Source organism: Aethalodelphis obliquidens, unplaced genomic scaffold (assembly GCF_003676395.1).
Source record: "Aethalodelphis obliquidens isolate GAN/ISIS:26980383/991018 unplaced genomic scaffold, ASM367639v1 scaffold33, whole genome shotgun sequence".
In the NCBI taxonomy this organism is placed as follows: domain Eukaryota; kingdom Metazoa; phylum Chordata; class Mammalia; order Artiodactyla; family Delphinidae; genus Aethalodelphis; species Aethalodelphis obliquidens.
In genome coordinates this window covers 9,371,821-9,392,576 of record NW_020837977.1, presented here as the reverse complement: position 1 = coordinate 9,392,576, position 20,756 = coordinate 9,371,821, and the positions used below count along the sequence as shown (strand labels likewise).

The 20,756-nt window shown below is 37.9% G+C and overlaps 1 protein-coding gene, 1 long non-coding RNA gene, 1 other non-coding gene and 1 pseudogene across 3 annotated transcripts in view; 2 read left to right on the top strand and 2 right to left on the bottom strand.

Moving 5' to 3' along the window:
• Positions 1-8,703, top strand: part of MCMDC2 (minichromosome maintenance domain containing 2) — a 40,792-nt gene extending 32,089 nt beyond the window's left edge. The window contains exons 14-15 of the mRNA XM_027127967.1: positions 1,555-1,664; positions 7,408-8,703. Coding sequence (XP_026983768.1) covers positions 1,555-1,664; positions 7,408-7,574 — 277 coding nt within the window. The 3' untranslated portion in view covers positions 7,575-8,703. The remainder of the gene's footprint in view (positions 1-1,554; positions 1,665-7,407) is intronic.
• Position 8,704: 1 nt separating this feature from the next.
• Positions 8,705-9,245, top strand: LOC113631483 (60S ribosomal protein L27a pseudogene; annotated as a pseudogene).
• A 1,272-nt stretch (positions 9,246-10,517) lies between these two features.
• On the bottom strand, positions 10,518-13,763 carry LOC113631481 (uncharacterized). Its single transcript, XR_003437345.1, has 5 exons — positions 13,386-13,763; positions 12,805-13,072; positions 11,180-11,300; positions 10,874-10,942; positions 10,518-10,697 (listed from the first exon to the last, which is right to left on the bottom strand). It is a non-coding gene; the product is annotated as an uncharacterized LOC113631481 (long non-coding RNA).
• Positions 11,013-11,095, bottom strand: LOC113631587 (small nucleolar RNA SNORD87). Its single transcript, XR_003437449.1, has one exon. It is a non-coding gene; the product is annotated as a small nucleolar RNA SNORD87 (small nucleolar RNA).
• Positions 13,764-20,756: the final 6,993 nt, after the last annotated feature.

Sequence of the window (20,756 nt, the reverse complement as noted above, 5' to 3'; positions counted from 1 at the left end):
CAGTAGTTGAGGCATGTAGGCTTAGTTGTGGTATGTGGGACCTTAGTTCCCCGACCAGGAATTGAACCCGGACCCCCTGCATTGGGAGCTTGGAGTCTTAACCACTGGACCACCAGGGAAGTCCCTGTAATGTCTTTAATTAGGTCCCAACCTCCCTGGTATAAGTGTGAATACATTGGAAAGGGGTGATCTGGCTTAATATGAAGAAGATTTGAGATTTCATTATTTTTACATATAATATGAGTAAGCAAGGTAATATGGCTGTAAATAATACTGTGATTTGGGGTTGTAGTAATAGAACATAGTATCAAGAGTGAGAAGATGCTAATTCTGCCCCACCTGTACCCTGCTGATCAAATCACACCTGTAGCACTGTACTGAAAAGGAATATTAACCAAATCTGGTCACAAGGAGAATAGCCAAGATGACAAGGGGCTTGAAAATTATGTCACATGACATATTAAAAGAACTAGGAGGAACTTTTCTGGCGGTCCAGTGGTTATGACTCCGCGCTTCCAAAGCAGGGGGCACGGGTTCCATCCCTGGTTGGGGGAACCAAGATCATATGCTGCGTGGTGCAGCCCCCGCACCAAAAAAAAAAAAAGAACTAGGAATATTTATTTTGGAGAAAATAAAGCATGGAGCAACTAGAAAAGCTGTCTTTGAATATTTGAAGAGCTGTCACATTTAAGAAGTATTAGACTTGTTTTGTAATCCCAAAAGACAAAACAGGGACCAGTTGGTATACATTGCAGTGAAACCAATTTCAGCTTACATTTATATAATCTTTGTGGGTGAGTCCCAAAATTTTCAAATACCTTATTTGAAATCACAATAACCCTATTAATTATTATTATCCCCATTTTATAGCAGAGCTTCAAAAAATCTCAGAAGTTAAATGATTTATACAAACTCACACAGCTAGTAAATTCTAGAGACATAACCCAGGTTTTCTGATTCCCACATCCAGCAATCATTCAAGTACATTAAAGCTAGCTTAAAAATAAAAAATAAAGGAATGGATTGCCTCATGATTCCTAGTGAATCCTAGGTGAAGTTCAAAAGGGACCGAATAATAAGTAGCCTGGGATGTTGTAGAGAAAATTCAGTTACATGATGGGATTTGAAATTTGCTCTCTAAAAATGTCTTCCAACACTGAAATTTCAAGATTCTATGAGGACTTCAAATGGATTAAGAACTAGGAGAAAACATGAAGGATGTGTCTGTAAGAGATATTTAGTTAGGTTAATTTTTCCAACTGTGTATTTAACTGAACAGAACTTGGGGAGGGCGGGGTGTAGAATAATAAAGAAAAGCCAGGATAGAAACCAATTCTTTGATAATAAGTCAGGATACTTCCTTGTTCTGCAACAGTCTATTCAACTTGGTAGGAAAAAATGCTTTGAAAAGAAACTAAAATTTTTTAAAAATAAGAATATGCTGATATTTAAGGTGTGGCTTATGCTCACACATATCTTGGGTTGTTCCTGCCAAAATATATATTATCTTTATAATATCAACATATTTTGATTGGCATCAGTTTTCTTTTTTAGAGTTTCCCTATCTGAAGCCCATGCTCGACTGAACCTAAGGAATAAAGTGCTTAAAGAAGATGTACTTATTGCAGCCTTATTATTTGAAACATCTCTAACATTGAAATATGGTAATCTATTAAGTTATTAGTGATCACTACAAATAATTATATTTAAATTTGAATATTCTTAATCTGGTAAATTAAGATGTTACATATATTTTAAACAATATTTTAAAGAATAATAAATTTCTACCACGTAAGTCCTGTTTGAATTTAAACATTTAGTAATTATTTACAGGTAGTATCATTATCTGGTATCAAGTTCCTAATTGTGCATGATTGTTTCTATGCTTGAACTTTTGCATTGCTTAGAGAATTCTGAAAAAAAAGTATGACACATGAAATGATTTAAAATTTATCTTCCTTTTAAAATAGCATGCAACATTTAATTGTCAAGCAATCCCCCAGAGTGGAGTTAGACACATAGCCAAAGAAAATGTGATCATCTTGCATCACCACCTTCTCTCAATTGCTAGTTATAATACTGTGACTATAGCATTTAATTATTTGAAATCAAAAGAGCTTATCATGGTTTTGCTAATAAAAACATAAAGGGGCTCTTAAAGGTAAGAGTAAAGAGAATTATCCTCACAAAGTTCTTTTTGAATTATATGAGACATTAATTTCGATGAGATTTACCATCCTTCAAACCAAACTTTGGTTCTGCTAACCTAAAACAATAAAACAGCCAGTTATTTTATCAGCAAAACAGTTTTATTCAGGAACAGGAAAGAATTGCAATTCTGGACATTGCAACTATGGTAAATCACATGCAAGTCTGGTAAAGCAAAGAAGAAACTCTTCTGTAGAGGAGAAGTGGAGTTGGGAGGGTTGTTATAACAGAAAGTCCATTGGAGGAAACTGGGAGTTCCAAGTATAGTGGCTTTTCATTGGCTGCGTTGTGACAGTCTCTCTTTAGTGGCGCTATTGCCGGGCAAGAAGAAAATCTTTCTTCCTCCTGCTGGTGGTAGTAAAGTAGTGTGTAAAAAACCAATAGTTACCTCCTGCTGGAGATGCAGGGTATGTCTCTTCCTGTTGAGATCTGTATTGATGTTGAGAGGTACATGCATGAGAGCTCCCCCTTCTGGCCTCCCGACTCTATTTTAGTGAGATTTTTACTTTATTTCAGTTCCAACCCTGGGAGTTGGAAAGGATGTATTAACACTGACTTTCCTGTATGTATATGTTTAGTGTTTAAATTTGCTTCAAATTCAATTTATATTGTAATAACTTTTCACAGAGATACATTAGAACATTAGAACTTTGTTCTATAATTATCTAAATCAAGAATTCTTAACCTAGGATCCATGGATACTGAGAGAGTCCTAGGGGCTTGTGAATCCCTAAATTATATGTAAATTTGTATATGCATGTGCTTTCTACCTTTTTGCTTAGGGAGAGGAATCATAAGTTTTTTTTTATTTTTATTTTTTTATACAGCAGGTTCTTATTAGTTACCCATTTTATACATATTAGTGTGTACATGTCAATCCCAATCTCCCAGTTCATCCCACCACCACCACCCCTGCCACTTTCCCCCAATCATAACTTTTTTGAAGTATGTTTTAGAGTTTCATAACCCCCAGAAAAGGTTAATTATCATCCTGAATTAGTTTTACCTACCAAAAGAGAAAATCGCTTGTTCTCAACCAGTATTAAATAAGAAGGATAGGGATTTTTGTTTTTAACTTGCTTTATCTTTATCTTCTTATTCTATATTTTAAAATATACTTGATAAAATCTAAGACATTATTTTACATACCATGAAGAAAAAATGCTGCCAATTTTACTGTGACATGCTATCACCATCAAAATTGTTAAGATACAACTAGATTTCAGTAAGAAGACAAAAATGTGTGTCTTTGAACTTAGAAACTGTGGTATTATAATATTAAGGACTCCTGTGACTGAATATGGCTATTTTCACTTGATAACTATTTTGTCAGGACTTTCTTGAAGCATATAAGAAAGCTTTTGTTGAGAGAAATAAAACTATATGAAGTTTTTATTCCTTTAGTTACTTTTTGTTTTCATAATAAGTTGCAGTTAGGTATATTCTTTTTCAAGTCTTAGCAAAACAATGTTAAGAGCTCCTTAAATTTTACTTTAAACATAGCAAGAAAATAATCCCTACTCAGGGACATTTTTCTTGGATGCAAAAACCAATAGTTACATTTATGAACTAGATTTAGGAGTTGGGCGGTGGGGAGAGGGAAGAATTAAGGAAACTCTCAGGTTTCTGCCTTGAGCAACTGAGTGGATCATGGTGCCATTTACCAAGACTAGGAAGAAAGAGAAAAAGGTTTGGGCTGGGGCGGGGATCAAATTATAGATATAAGTTTGAGACATCCTGCAGAGATATCAATAGACAGATATAATAATCTGGAGTTTAGAAGAGAGTTCTAACCTAGAAATACAATTTAGGGATCATCAGCACAGAGATGGTACTCAAAGCCATGGAATGGATGAAATCACAGAGAGAGAGACTATACGGAGAACCCCAGGACTGCCTTTGAAGAATTCCAATACTTAGAAGTGGAGTTGAGGAGGAGGAACTAACAAATGAGACCGAGAAGCAGTTGTGTTATAGAAGCCAAGAAAGAGAGTGTTTCAAGAAAGGAGTGTAGTGGTCAACTGTATCATGTGTTGCGAGTTTGAATAAGATTAGATTTGGCCATCTAGAGGTTGTAGGTGGTCGTGATTAGAGCTATTTCAATGGAGTGGGGATTCAGGTGGGGTAGGAAGTGAAGATATGGAGACAGCACATATAGACAACTTAGAGAAGTTTGACTATGAAGATGAGGAAAGAAATAGGGTATTAGCTGGAGAAGGATGCGTGTTCCAGGAAGGGATTTTTTTTTTAAGATAGAAGATAATAGCTCATATGATGTGCAGTAGAAAGTAAACTAATGAAACTACAGAAAGAGGGGAAGATCAAAGGTGTAAAGTCCTTAAAAAGGTGAGAGGGGATGGGATCCAGAGCACATGTGAAGGTAAAGGCCTCTTATAGAAGAGTCACTTCATTTTATAGGAGGGAAAACAATGGATACAGAATCAGGTAGGTCTGTAGATTTGGTCTTTTACTCTCCACAAGGTCAACAAGGTCATCAGCTAAAAATGAAAGGTTTGAGGAGAAAAGAATGGAATGTAATAGTCATTGCGGGGGTGGGGGGCGGGGGGGTGGGCGGGGGAAGAAGAGCAAATGTGTTAGAGAAACTCAACAGGGTTGTCAGGCAGTGCAATTGACCATCTCAGGTTTCTGTGATTCATTTAAAGTGAAACCAAGCAATGCCAATTATGTGTTTTTCTGCCTAGCAGCCTGAATGCAGGCACAAGGTAAATGGTTGGGTTCATGCAGAGTTGAGGTTTTGATAGATGAGTGTGGCAGAGTGTTGCAGGGGGGGCAAGGGAGTGTGGGGACTGGCAAGGGAGGGACTCAAATTGGCTAAAAGAGGGAAGTGAATTGAAGGAAGCAGATTGGAGGTCCCTGAGATAGAAGACCTGGAAGCATAGGAGGTAGCATAGAGAAGAGGGACATTTGAACTCATGGTTTTGAAGTAAGTTTCTGAAGATATTAGTTTCCTCTGATTCTGGGAATGTGTGGTGGAGGTAGAGGGAAAAGGTCAGGACACTTGGAGATTGGCAGTTAAATGGGTCATTCACATGGAAATCGCTGAATGGCAGGTATTAGGGAACAGAGGAAGATTGTGAGCCAAGTACTGAGAGCTGATTGTTGACTTCACTGTGGAAGGGGAAAGGATGATAAAGCCCAGGTGGCACTGGGCATCAAAGGAAGAAAGATTTTTAACAAGAGGAAAGAACGGTCTGGAAGCCGCAAAGGTGCAGCAATTTAGGCACTGACTCTTTCTTGTGACACTAAGGTATGTGGGGTGTTTGAGAGCCACAAGGAAAGCAGTGTTCTCAAGGGACAGCAAGGTTTCAGGTAAGGTAAAGCAGTACAGGGAGCAGTCACGGAAGTCTGAGGCTACTTGTGTTTACTAATGACAGACAGCTCTAGGAAGGTAGGCACTGTCTGCTTGGCCAGCAGTTGTACTCCCAGCCAGTTACATTTAGATACTCATTTAGTGAATCAATGAAATAGAATTTAAGAGCTTAACTTCTGCAATATGAGTCAAAGGTTTTGTTTTGTTTTGTTTTTTCAATTGTGGTAAAATAGACATAAAATTTACCTTCTTAACCATTTTTAAGTATACAGTTTATTGGTGTAAGGGACATTCACACCAACTCCATAACCTTTTCATTTTCCCAAACTGAAACTCCATACCCATTAAACAATAACTCTCTATTCTCCCCTCCCCCAGCTCCTGGCAAGCACTATTCTACTTTCTGTCTGTCTGGACTTGACTTCTCTAGGTACCTCATCTAAGTGGAATCATATGTTTGTCCTATTTTGTCTGGCTAATTTCACATAGTATAATGTCCTTAAGGTTCATCCACGTTGTAGCATGCATTAGAATTTCGTTTCTAAGATTGAAGAATATTCCGTTGTCTCTCTCTATATATATACATATACCACATTTTGTTAATCTCTTCACCCATCAATGGACACTTAGGTTGCTTCTGCCTTTGGCTATTGTGAATAATGCTGCTAATGAACATGAGTGTGCAAATATCTCTTTGAGACCTTGCTTTCAATTCTTTTGGGTATATACCCAGAAGTCAAATTGCAGGATCTGTAATTCTGTTTAATTTTCTGATGAACTGCCATACTGTTTTCCTTAGGGGTTGCACCATTTTACATTTCCACTAACAGTGCACAAGGGTTCCAATTTCTCCACATCCTTGCCAAGACTTGTTACTTTCTTCTGTTTTATTTTGGTTTTGATAGTAGCCATTCTTACTGGTGTGAAGTGGTATCTCATTGTGGTTTTCATTTGCATTTTTCTAATGATTACTGATGTTGAGTATCTTTTCATGTACTTATTGGCCATTTGTATATCTTCTTTGGTGAAATGTCTATTCAAGTCTTTTGCCCATTTTTTAATCAGGCTGTTTTCTTGTTCAGTTGTAGACCCCCTATCTGATACATGGCTTGCAAATATTTTCTCCCATTCTGTGAGTTGCCTTTTCACTTTGTTGATTGTAACTTTTGATGCACAAAAGTTTTTAATTTTGATGTGGCCTATTTTATCTATTCTCTTTCATTGCCTATGCTTTTGGTGTTATATCATAGAAAACATTGCCAAATTCAATGTCATAAAGCATTTCCCCAGTGTGTTTTTCTAAGACTTTTATAGTCTTAGTTCTTACATGTAGGTCTTTGATTTACTGAGCTAATTTTTATGATGTAAGGTAAGGAACCAACTTCATTCTTTTGCACATGGATATCACTTTCACAGCACCATTTGTTGGAAGGACCATCTTTTCCCCATTGAATGGTCTTGACACCCTTGTCAAAAATCATTTAAATATATATGCAAGGTTATTTCTCTTCTATTCCATAGATTTTTTATTGTTTCTCTACCTTACAATACCTTCTCTCCTTACTTCTTCCACCTCCTCACATCACTATTCAGCTTCAGAACACTAATGGCTATTTCAATGGATGACAAATTTCTAGTTTCCAAACTTTAAAATTTAAATATCAATGTTTCTTCCATTGGCCCTGGTACCAGTTTGTGCATTTACTGAAACTGTTTCCTGGGTCTCAAAATTTTTTTTTAAATAATAGCTATTGAAATACTCTATTAGATAGATCAGAACTTAATTGTAAAACTTTCACTATTTTGTTGAAAATATGATTTCATATTTAGCATTTTTTCTCATTTATACTTTTTCCTTCTTCACTTAGGGGCTGCTGTACTTTGTGTTGCTCCAAATGCAGTATTTCCATTTGAACTGTATAATGAAGAATATTTAGAGCAAAGGGATATCTATCTGACTGAGTGCCAACAACAGCTCCAACAGTTTATTGCCACATATGGACCTGGGACAGCTATCTTTGCTAGCGATGAATAGGCAATCTGAGGAAATTTTTCCTTCATTCCTTTTTAAGCAGTGGAAAAAAGTGTGAGTGATTTTCAAGTAATGCTTCAGGTAATCTTGTGTGTATGGGTACATTAGAATGCCACCTTAAAAAATATAAAATATGATTTCTTCAAATTAATTGCTAATGGAATAAACACTAATACAAATCTCAAAGCCAACAGCAGAAATTTATAATTTAGGATAATCTTATTAAAAAAACTTCTGGTTAGCCCAGTGTACCAGTGGTCCACAGATTAAAATATAAAGAATGTTGCAAACTAAGCAATGGAAAAAAAATAGTAACTTTTGTGTAGTTCCCTCTATTTGTCACAAGATGGCAATAACACTTTAAATATTTACTTACAAAGTAAAACCATTTTTTTCTTCATTTGTGAACCTGAAAAATTGATGAGTAAATAACAGCATTTATATAACCAGAAGCCTTCAATGTAAGGACTTTTCATGCTAGATACTGACATGTCTATTATGTTGTTTTAGAAGCCCTAATTATGGGATCAGGAAAAGCCCTGGAAATTTTCCATTTTTAAACCAGGTTAAATGAAAAGAAGTTCCATTGAATCAAGGAGCAGTAATTGGCTCCTTAAACCTAACTAGTTACAAGAAAGGTACCAAAAGCCAAAGAAACCAATTTGCAAACCGTCTTCATTTTTGGAGGGAAGATATTTGCTCTGAAAAGGTAGGAACACCGTGCAAAAATATACTTATCTTGTAAAATCCCCAAATCCTTGTTTTTATTTTCCAAAGTTTTAATTAAAAAGACAGTTCTACTCACTAATAGGAAAATGTCATCACAAAATTGCCACCTTATTAACCAAGACACTGTCATGCATCAATTCTTTAGAAATAGGTACTTCATGGAGTTTAACTGTGAAGGCAGACAGCTCTCTCACTCTCTAGAGGACTTTTTAACAAGTCACTTACTACTTTCTTTCCTTGCAGTTCATTCAACAGTATTTACTGAATATCCACTAGTGCCAGAGACTATACAGTGTTGTTTTCAGAAGGCAAACCTAGTCTAAAAAAAAAAATCATATATTACAAATTAAAGACCTTATTTTGTGGCTTCTTATATACTATATTTCAGTTTTTTGTTCTCTATGGGGTGAAGTCAAAACATGTTTTATAAAACTAGGATCCATAAAATAGCCCCCATTTTACACTTAATTGTGCAGTGTTCAGATTCTGTTGATGAAATGAAAGGACTAGTATCAAACACTGGGGAGGAAAATGGTTTTCAAATGTTAGGCAAACACTGTAAGCACCCAGGAGGCTGCAGTAATGCTGGTGGCATGCATCACCACAGGAACAATTTCGACAAATATCACCCAGGATACTTTGGGAAAGTTGGTATGAGGCATTACCACTTAAAGAGGAACCAGAGCTTCTGCCCAACTGTCAACCTTGATAAATTGTGGACCTTGGTCAGTGAGCAGACAGGGGTAAATGCTGCCAAGAACAAGATTGGAGCTGCTCCTATCATTGATGTGGTGCAATCAGTTACTACAAAGTTCTGGGGAAGGGAAAGCTTCCGAAGCAGCCTGTCATCATGAAGGCCAAATTCTTCAGCAGAAGAGCTGAGAAGATTAAGGGTGTTGGTGGGGCTTGTTTCCTGGTAGCTTGAAGCAACATGGTGGGAGATTCATTATATAAGTGCTTTTCAAAAAAAAATGTTGCCTTTGATGGGAAGTGATATTGCTGTACAATTTATACTGTTTGACTTACCATATTGAAATTATAACCTTGATAAAAGCAAGGAATTTATGTACTGTGGGACTCAACAGGGGAAAAGCAAGATTTAGCTAAATTTAAATCTTCACCTGGGTAGGATTTCAGTTGTTTTTGAATTCTTGTAAATTTCCATGCCCTGGACAGATTGGACTGTCCAGTCATTATTTGCCTTAATCTAGATTATTACTAATACTAGAATTAGGACAAATCCTAATTTGTCCTAAATTAATTCCCAAATCCTTTTTTCTTCACAAATGTAAAAGCAAACAAAGAATAAAATTAAAATTAAAAAATCTGTAGGTCATAGGTGAAACCTTTACTTATAATGGGTAATTTGAGAAAATTTCAACTAGTTAACCCTTGAACACAGCTTTGAACTGCATGGGGCCACATAAAGGGTGGATTTTTTTTATCAATACATACATACTACACTATACAATCTGCAGCTGACTGAATCAGAGGATGTGGAACCTTGGATACAATGGGTGGACTATAAAGCTATACTTGGATTTTGACTTTAGGGAGTGTTGGCGCCCCTAAGGGTCAAGGGTCAACTAATGCTTGTTTTTCAGGAACAACAGCAGGTTCTAAAGGGGAGGCCCTCATAGATATTTAGTACGCAGTGATTAGCACCTCTCCAGAAACCCAGTAAAGCAAGAAAGGGTACGAGAACTGGATGTACTAAAAAGTCTCCCCAGCTGCCCACCACCTGGCACTTCAAAGAGAATCACTATCCACAGAGAAGCTAGTTACTGACAAGAATATACTATCCCTAAAGTATGTTAAAAACAAGTCTGACTACTAACTATGAAAATGAAGCTGTTTAGGGGCTTCTCTGGTGGCGCAATGGTTAAGAATCCGCCTGCCAATGCAGGGGACACGGGTTTGAGCCCTGGTCCGGGAAGATCCCACATGCTGCAGAGCAACTAAGCCCGTGTGCCACAACTAAGCCTGTGCTCTAGAGCCCCCACGCCTAGAGCCTGTGCTCCGCAACGAGAGAAGCCACCACAATGAGAAGGCTGCGCACTGCAACAAAAGTAGCCCCTGCTCGCCACTACAAGAGAAAGCCCATGCACAGCAACAAAGACCCAACGCAGCCAAAAATAAATAAATAAATTTGTAAAATAAACTTATAAAAAAATCTAAAAAAAAAGAGAAAATGAAGCTGTTTAAAGACCTGATATATTTTAAAGAAAAGAGACTTTATTGCCCAGCAATTAAAATCATTTGAACTTATATTTTTCTACATAATTTATTGTGAGATGATCAATGTTAAATAAAATATTAATTTTCGTCATTTGCTTTAATTCATGTCTTCTTGACCAATTCTTCATTTTCCCTTCCAAAATGTTGTATGCCACACCTCTGGAAAAAAATCAGAAACCAACAGTGAAAATCAATCCATAATCAAATCTCGAAGAAAATCAAAACCTGACACACAAAGGCACCTTTAACAGGAAATGGCCTCAGCCCTTTGGAATTTATCAGGTACTTTCAAATTATCTCTAGATGCGGTTGCTTGATAAATCTTAATTACTTACTTGAGGCAATGAAGAATTTTTAAACACCACTGCTAAGGACTTGAACGTTCATCTGCAGGTACTTATATGCTGAAAAGAACATTTCATCCATTTTAATAAAAAACTGCATTATATTTGAGTAATTCACATAATATATATTATTGGCATCTCAGTCTTAAATTATGTCTTCAAAGATACCCTCAGCTGGGTAAACGGCAAAAAGTAAGTCATCATTGTGCCAGTTATTAAACAGTTTTGGTACTGTGCTTCAGGAACAATACCACAAACACATAAAAAAGCACACAATTTACATTAAACTTTTGGTACCTTGTTACGTGCACAGCTGTCCTCCTGGTGGTTTTTTCACAGCCATCCTCTATGACAAGTTTTTGGAAAACATTTATCACAACGACCTTCATTCATCTTCAACTCATAAGCTCTGTTGTACCTAGAAATTAAATATATTTCATTGTGAATTCTCATTTGTATTTGTATCTGTTTGTCTGGCATCTTATATGTAGTACAGTCCAGTAGGATTTTTTTTCCCGTTCTTATCAGGAACCATTAAAAAAACAAAAACAAAAAAAACTTGCAATCTTCCTGACTCCCAATCAAATTTATAATAAAGCTACTAACATTAAGACTATATAGTGGAGTCATTTTCTATCTGTTGTTTAACACACCTCTGAAGGAACAAAAGAATGTGCTTGCTGCTTAATTATACTTTTTTTGGTAGTCAAACTGATAAGCCCCCAATTTTAAACATCTATAATGACTTGAGGATGTGTTAGTCCTTTTGACCGGTTAAGCCCTAATAATTCCATAAATGATCTTTCCAAGCTGGAAATGGATTCATTAGCATGGGCAAAAATGATGGATATATTTATGATGCTCTTTTACTGTGGCAGTACAGATTTTCAGACATGATGGTCCTAATGAGTACCCAACCATTGCTTTTCTGCCTCAGAGCTTGACAAGAATGAGATGAGCCAGGTTAAAGGTTAGATATATAAAAACAAGTGTGCAGACCTCTAACTAAGAGCATTATTATGGCATATCTAATATAGTTTCAGAGCAGAGATACATTATGTTGACATCATTACTGGACACAGTCCTGTAGAATTAAGTCCCAAGTTGCCTGAAAGCATATTTATGTACTACAAAGGGCATGGCCAGGGCCACAGATCATGTCCTACAGAACCCCAGGAGGATAAATCATTGAACTGGACAGCTATTGGAAATGATTTATGAAGACATATCAAATGTTGGGCCTTGCAAGACAATTTATCATTTTCAAGTCTTGAAATGCTGAAATCTCTCACATAATATTAGGAACACATACTATTGTTTATGAATAATTCCAACTTGGAAAACTTCAGTTTAATATATGATTCATGGCACTTCTGACAACTATTGATACATGAAAGTCCTACTTGTTTAAGGCCTAAAACAAACAAAGAATGTTTAGGGATACGTATGTATAATAAAACTGCTATCCACCCTACTCCCCTCAAAAAACCGAGTCTGGGCACAAAATCCCAGATGATGGGCACTTCAGGATGGAAGGCATGGGATAGGAAGGAAGGAAGGGCTGGGATAGGGAAGCAAACAGATGTTATGGTATTGATAATATCCCAGTTCTTAAATGGATCAGTGGGCTTTTGTATATTTATTATGCTTAAGGACTTACATACATTATCAAAACTTTAATCAAATATTTATTTTGTAAAATTTAAAAAAATACCAACACTTAGAAATGAAGATAGTATTCAAGCCGCTTAGGCCTCAAAAACGATGACTCTGATACCAAATATAAACTACCAGCCATCACATTTGCCTTGACAGCTAACCGTTGAATTGTTATAGATGAAACAACCTGTATTTCAAATTGGGGGGAGGAAAAAAACAAACGTATGACGATACCAAGTCCCATGGACGAGCTTCACTTATACCTTTGCTTTTGAAGAGGCAAAAGTTCTTCCAGTCTCCCAGCTCTTGACCGGTTTCTTCTGTATCGTATCGGGAAATACACATCTCTGTGACCCGAAGCATCTAAGGGTATAGCCGGCATTTACAGCCTCAGGGCCTCCTATACTGTACGGATTCTTCTCCAACTTCAATGCCACGTCTCCAGAGCATATTCACAAAGGAAGATCCGGGAACAAATGCCGACAATGCTCCACTGCGTCGAGAACTCATTGTTAGTAGGTAAACTGTGCTCTGTTAACAAATTTAAAAACCAATCACAAAGCCATGTCAAGGTTGTCTTGAGGCCTAAGATCCGTTCCCCCGCTATAGAACGTTTCCTTAGTAAGGATAAATGAGCGCCCATTTAAGGGACCCTGAAACCATCTAGGCCGCACACAAAGCTTTACTGGGGATACAAAAGGGCTCCGGCCAAGCCACCCGCCGCGCCTTCCAGCCACCTCAGAACCAAGTGAATCGCAGAAGACCCTTACTTAGTTTGAGCTGAGAACATTCTTAATCGACGCTTACTAAGAAGGGTCAGCTAAAACAGGTAACGGCTACTCACAAAATGCGACTGAGCAGAAGGCGCGGAGGAAAGGTCGAGGCTGCGTCAACTGGGGAGGCGGAGAGGAAGGGGCCTCCTGACATGACCTTGCGGCTGAGGCTGCGCCGACCGCTCCGCTGTGCCCGGCTGTGGACGGAGGGCACCGGGATGGAGGCCCCGGGCGCGGGACCCACAGAGCGGAGAGGCCCGAGGCGGACCCACGCGCTCTGGCTCGGAGCCAGGTTCCAGGCAGGAAAAAAGACGAGGATCTAACACCGCAGGGACTGGTACTTGTCATACTGGTACTCCCCCCAACCCCCTCAAAGAGCCCGGCGACAGGCCCGCAGGCGCTGCCGCCCCGCCCGCTAGGCCGACGGTTCCCGAGGCGCCTTCCTTCTCCCGCGGCCCGGCAGAAAAGAAAGCACAGCGACCGGGAGGGGCGCTCGGCGCTCCGCGCTCCGGCTCTGGCCCCGCCCCTTCCTGCTCTGGACCCGCCCCCGCATCCGGAGCACTCCGGCAGCGCCGCAAGTTTACGTGGCCCGCAGAGGAGGCGCTTTGTGAATTTCCATAGAGGCTTTCGGGGCTCCTGAGGACCTCGCTGTGAGCTCTCCCCTTGAGTATGTAAGTGATTAGTCTACTAGTTTGTAATGGATCCAAGCAAGCAGAAAATGCTGTAAAAAGAAAGGGTCTCCCATTCCTAGTTACATTTGCTTGGTCTTCTACTTTCTTGGGTAGTTCAGTACTTTAAAAAGTGGTGGTATTGGACATCCCAATTTAGAGTAAGGGCATCTGGAATCGACCCCTTAACACACACAGAAGAACTAGTTACCAGAAAAAAAAAGGAGCTGTTACATTTCCTCTATATTATAACAATAGATATTGTTACTAATTTGATTGATAGTAATAGTAGAGCGTTAAGATAAAGCATTCATAAAGCAGTCACTTGCCTTGTTTTTATGAACATGTTATAATTTGCTGTTGATTTTGTGTTTTATTACGCTTGTTTCTCGCAATCACTGTATCTTGAGTCCTGGCTGCATAGCATTAGGCTTAGTGCTAGAGGAAAGACAGGCTGATGATCTTGTTTCCAGAAAGAATACATATGAAAGCATATAATTAAACAGTTGAATCCGTAAAAGACACATCATCCCTCCTGTATAAACTGGAAGTTGTTGACATATTTTAAGTCATTTAAAAATCAAAATGGAGTAACTATGGTTTCAGGCATTCAAAATTGAGCTGGGTGGACAGTGTTGGGTGTGGTTTCAGACATGTTCCTGCATCACTGAGAACTTCAATTTTCTGCACTGTGTCAAACTCAGGACACCACCAGCTGTTTTCAAAACAGTATGTGCTAGCAGCTGCTAGCTGCAACCTTGTAGTCTCAAAGGTTACCCGCTACCTATGGCAGCTATGTAGTCATTTCAACGCCCCAACAATCCATGTTTAGCAAGCACCCTTACTTCTTGCCAGCTCCAATCCTAATTCTTGACAAACAATTTATGTAATCTTATGGTTTTCTGCCTTTATGAGCTTCCCCCATTTTGTAGTATGGCAGAACACAGTTCAAGTGCTCCCTGGAGCTGTATCTCCCGGGCTGCAGTCCTAACACACCCCAAATAAACGCCTCTTTATTTCAACCAGGTCTCTGTTCTTGGAATTCTTGGTTAACAAAATCCAAGAAATTGATACAAAATCCAGGGCAGAATATATTTGCCTCAAAGAAACATGGTGTGAAAATCTAAACCTAGCAAAACAAATTGTGATTATACTCACTTTATCAAAGAATTCATCTTTATGTGATAGGCTGGGACCTGGGACCCTTTAACCCAGTGCTTGCACCTGAAAGAAACTATAAGGGACTAAAAATAACTGCATACGTGTGCAGTTGGGGCAATTATGAGTAATAAGATACAAATTGGCCACAAACCAACTGCCACTTCTGAGGTGCTGGGAGCAAAAAGCATGATCCCTGCACAGGGCACCACCAAGGGGGTGGGCAGACCACCTAAGCCATGCCTCCTGACCAACCCACAGACCCGCCCTGGTTGTTATCCCATTTAAGCTCCCAAGCAGCTCCTCTCTGGGAGCGAACAAGGACACCTGTACTTCTTTTGCTCCCTCGTGCTGCAGCACAAGCCCCAAAAAAAGCCTTGCCTGAAATTCTCATTTGGACCCTTATCAATATCTATTGATTAAAGAGTCCAAGAGCCCGGGTTGCTAACATTTACAGGGGCTTAAAATTCTTTGTTTGAAAAAGGCCACCAATATCATTAGCACTGAACTTTCCTCTGAACCCCTTCGTGGGGCTGGAGTGTGACACAGTGTGCAGGGCCTAATTGTGAAGCATATGATGGGTCATGGTGTAAGTTTTAGCCTTAAAAAATTATTAAAAGCACATGATTAGAGTTTTCATTTTAGAAAAATAATTATGGAGGTTTAGGAAGGAAGAACATATGTGATTAGGTGATCAAGTTGTGAGTGAACCAGACCTCAAAGAAAAGCAGATGGGCCTTACCATCATGCCAGCCAAGCAGGACATGGCCAATGTTTACTTAATACACAAGGGATGGAGTGAAGGTAGGATGTCATATCCAAGAAGGCCAAGAATAGGGGGGAAAATTCTTTGTTTGGGGCCCCAAGTGGGCACTGTTTCTTCCGTTAAGTAGTGACTTGGGCCTCAGCCTGCCATCACAGACTCCTGGAAGGATATTACTTCCACTACCTAATTTCAACATGGGCAGCCACCTTCACCAGGCCTTTGCTGGGTGGGCAGGTGTGGCAGCCACTATTACTGATTTGTCAATAATTTCTTGGAAATGACACAAAAGCACAGGCCACAAAAGAAAAACATAAATTGGACTTCACCAAGATTAAAAATTTTTGTGCATCAAAAGACACTATCAAGAGATTGTCAAAGACAATTCACAGAATGGAAAAAAATATTTGCAAAGCATATATCTGATAAGGGATTAATATCCAGAATATATGAAGAACTCCTACAACTCAACAACAACAAATTTAACCCAGCTCAAAAATGGACAAAGGACATGAAGAGACATTTCTCCAAAGAAGATATACCAATGGCCAATAAGCACATGAAACGGATGCTCCATGTAACGAACCATTAAGAAAATGTAAATCAAAACTAATCTCAAAAAGTGAGATACCACTTCACACCCATTAGGAGGACTATTATTTGAAAAACAATAGCAAAATAACAAGTATTAGCAAAGACGTGGAGAAATTGGAACCCATGCACCATTGCTGGTGAGAATGTAAAGTGGTGCAACCACTGTGGAAAACAGTATGGTGGTTCCTCTAAATGTTAAACATAAAATTACCCTGTGATCCAGCAATTCCACTTCAGGGTATAGACCTAAAAAATAGAAAGCAGAGACTCAAATACTTGTACAACAGTGTTCATAGCAGCGTTATTCACAATTGCCGAAAGGTAGAAACAACCCAAATGCCATCAGTGGATGAATGGATAAACAAAATGTGGTACATACATATAATGGAGTATTATTCAGCCTTAAAAAGGAAGGAAACTCTGATATATGCTATAAGATGGATGAACCTTGAAGACATTACACTAAGTGAAATAAGCCAGACAAAAAAAGACAAATATTGTATGATTACACTTATATGAGGTACTTAGAATAGGCAAATTCAAAGAGATTGAAAGTGAAACAGGAGTTACCAGAGGCTGGGGTGAAGAGTGGATGGGAGTTGCTGTTTAATGGGTACAGAATTTCTGTTTGGAATGATGAAAAAGTTCTGGAAATGTATAGTGGTGATGGTTTGTGACTGAATTGTGAATATACTTAATGCCACTGTATTGTACACTTAAAAATTGTTAAAATGATAAATTTATGTTATGTATACTTTACCACAATAAAATTAAATACAAAATATTTTAAAAAGAGAAAAAAGATCCACACCTTTCACATGGTTTACCACATCTCTTGCTTCCCCTCTCTTGTTACACACCAGTCACCTTGGCCTACGCTTAGTTTTTGGAACATGCCGAACAATTTTCACATCTCAAGGCCTTTGCGCCTGCCTAGAATTCTCTTGTCCCAGTTTTTTGAGTGACTAATTATTTTCTTTGATCTCAGCTTCTATGTCAGTTTCCCAGTGAGGCCACACTTGTCCCACCTATCTAAAGTGGGTCTACTATAAAACATCCCCCTTTTTGTTTCCTTCATAATCTGTAATGATACTCTAAAAAAAAACATATACTTTTGCTGCCCTCACTGGAATATACATTCTGTGAGAGGAAAGACCTTAATCTGTTTTGCTTACCTTTTTATTCCTAGCACCTAATACTTAATAAATATCCCTTGAATGCATAAATAAATGAATATGTGCTGATTTGGAAATTTTTTCAAGATATATTAAATTTTAAAAGCTAGATGCAGAAGGTATTTAGTAAAATCCCATTTTTGGTTAAATAAAAAGAACATGCATTTATATGACTATACATAAAATATTTTTGAGAGGTAACAGAAGAAACTTTACAGTGCATGCCTCTAGGGAGTGAAACTTGGGGCTTGTGGGGAAAGTGATATTTTAATTTTTTATTGTATACCATTCTCTACTGTTTGGATTTTTACGTGTATGCAATTTTATAATTAAATTAAATCAAGTTGAAAAATTATTAAGGTAGTGCATTTTCTTTTCTGACTGCAAAAATATACCATTTCTAAGATTTGCCCCTTCAGCCAACATTCCCTGACTGGTACCATAACAAGTGTTTGGTATTCTCCAGCAAAGAGCACATCCTTGGGGGTTGCTGGTCTCCAAGTTGCTGAAGTGAGTTAACGCTGCCAGTTGCAAATACAACTAAAACCACTTCAAGAGAAAAGTGTCATGGTTTAAATATGATATAGTGGTTTATCAAAAGTAACTTTTTTTTTTTGGCCACGCCATGCAGCATGCAGGATCTTAGTTCCCTGACCAGGGATTGAACCCGTGCCCCCTGCAGTGGAAGCACAGAATCTTAACCACTGGACTGCCAGGAAAGTCCCTATCAAAAGTAACTTTTAAAAAAATAGCTATTTTTTGATAGTATAACTTGGATTATCTTAGAAAGTTTACATTTCTTAGATAGACATACGTGTGGATTCAGGGCATATAGGATATTATTCCCTTATAACCTGTCAGAATCTATAGTCTGCACTTACACATGTAAATCTCATTAGTAAATTAATACATTTGGCCTTCAGTCTTTTTCATATTAGTGAATGACTTGGAGAACCTCCTGGTTCCCCTAGATGTTTGCAGCAAAAAATGAGGTTGGAACTGGAAGGAAGTTGGCTATAATAACCATATGCTTGTGCTTTCCCTTGCTCAATGGTAAGCATGTCAAAATAGAGTTAAGCAAGAGAAATGTAAATGACCCTAGTCATAAATGCATGACTTTCATATATATGATCCTTCTACCTCAGGCAAGATTATTTTTAAACATAATATTGACATTAAGATAATCATAGCATTTATACCTCTCGTCAAGGTTAAAGTTCTAAATCTGTGAAAAATACATTAAGTTGTCAGAATATAGGGCACTGATCTGAATGAAAGTTGATTCTTAAACACTTGAAGTACATGAACTTTACCGAGATAATTTCGGTGAAAATTACCTAAATTACTTATGATTTCTGCCCGGATCTAAAATAATGAGTGGCTTTAATTGTCAATGTGAGACCCTAGGGTTTTCCTTTTCTGTTTAAAAATTTAACTTTTATGTTACAAGTAAGCCTTGCAAACAACTACTTAAATCCTATGACAAATTCTGAATGTAATGGAATGTTATTAAAATTATTCAAGCTGACCAAAGGGACCTGAGGGGAAGTCTGCTAGGGAACTTCAGTGAGTTTTCTTCTTTGATGAAAAGGCACATGTGGGAAGAAACAGCTCTTCTTCCCCTAGATATGATCATCATCGATCAACGGTGAAAGAATTCCTGGCATCGCTGCAGCCCTCTTGTTAAATGAGGGGAGCTTCTGTTGATGGCAAAGTGGGAAGGAAAGGAACCAAGCAACTTAAAGACATCGAATAGTCACCAAGTTAAGCAGCCAGGGAGCCACTCCAGCTTCTTGTTATGTGAAATAATACACTTTTATTACTGTTCAAAAAAAATTATTTAAGAATGATTACATGGAGAGTTGAGAATGTGGAAGTAATTGAAAAATTCAAACTAAGGTTAAAGTATGATGTTATTTTACCTCAGTGATGATCTAATACAAATTATGTCCTGAAATTAACACCCCGTTAAACTTAAATACAGCGTAGATTCTGAATGTTTTTTCTATGATGTCTCCTTGTATTTATGCATGAATTTCTCTATGCCTGGTGGTATTTTGGTAAACAGGATCTCCAAAAAACAACAACAACAACAACAAACAAACAAAACCCCAACCCCCCTAAAACAAAACCCTGATTTGTAGCATTTGCAGATATCCACGCTATTAATACATTTTGGCGATTTCAAGCTACTAACAACTGATTCACAAGATACCTGAATGCTTGAATAATTAACAGTTAGCTTTCCCAGCACACCGTTGTCCCTAGAAGCTGAATTTCTGGGTTGAAGGATACATGCATCTTCATACATAATATTGTCAATTGCTTTCCAAGTAGTTGCTCTACTTCCTTGTCAAAACTTGCTCTTTTCAGAATTTAACATTTTTGTCAATATGATAAATATCAAATAGTATTTACTGTTATTTTAATTTGCATTTGCTGTAAGGTTGAAAAGATAACTTTATGAATGTTTTGCTTTTCTCTTAAATTTTTTTTCACATTTTTAATCATTTGGGTTTTCTCTTCTGTAAATCATAGCCTTCAGAGCTTTGCCCGATTTTTTATTGAAGTATCTAATTTAAAACATTGATTTATGGGATTTCTTTCTATATTCTGGATACTAATCTTTTGTCAATTAACAGTTACATGCATTGCAAATAACTTTTCTCAGTTTGGTTTTATTTTTTAGTTATGGTGTTTTATGTTGTTTGGAACTCTGTACTCTTCTCTCTGCTTAGGAATAGCTCCTTGGTACCCAATACCTCTGCATTTCTATGCAAGATTTCTGGCTACCCTTAAATCCAGATCCTTTAATGTACCTTTCAAGGTCCTCCTTGATTTGAAAATTGGGAATAATATAACTTATTCCTAGGATTGTTGTGAGGATTAAATGAGATAATATATGTGAAGTATCCATCCTTCTTCCCCAGGCACTTTCTTTCAAAGCAGCATGTTCTTCTCACCTGGTTTTTCCTTTGCCTAGACTGCTCTTCTTGTCCCTCTTTGCCTTCTCAGGAAGCCTTCCTTGATTTCTTAAGACTGTGTCAGTTACCCTTATTGCCATCCCGTAGCCATTGCCAGCCT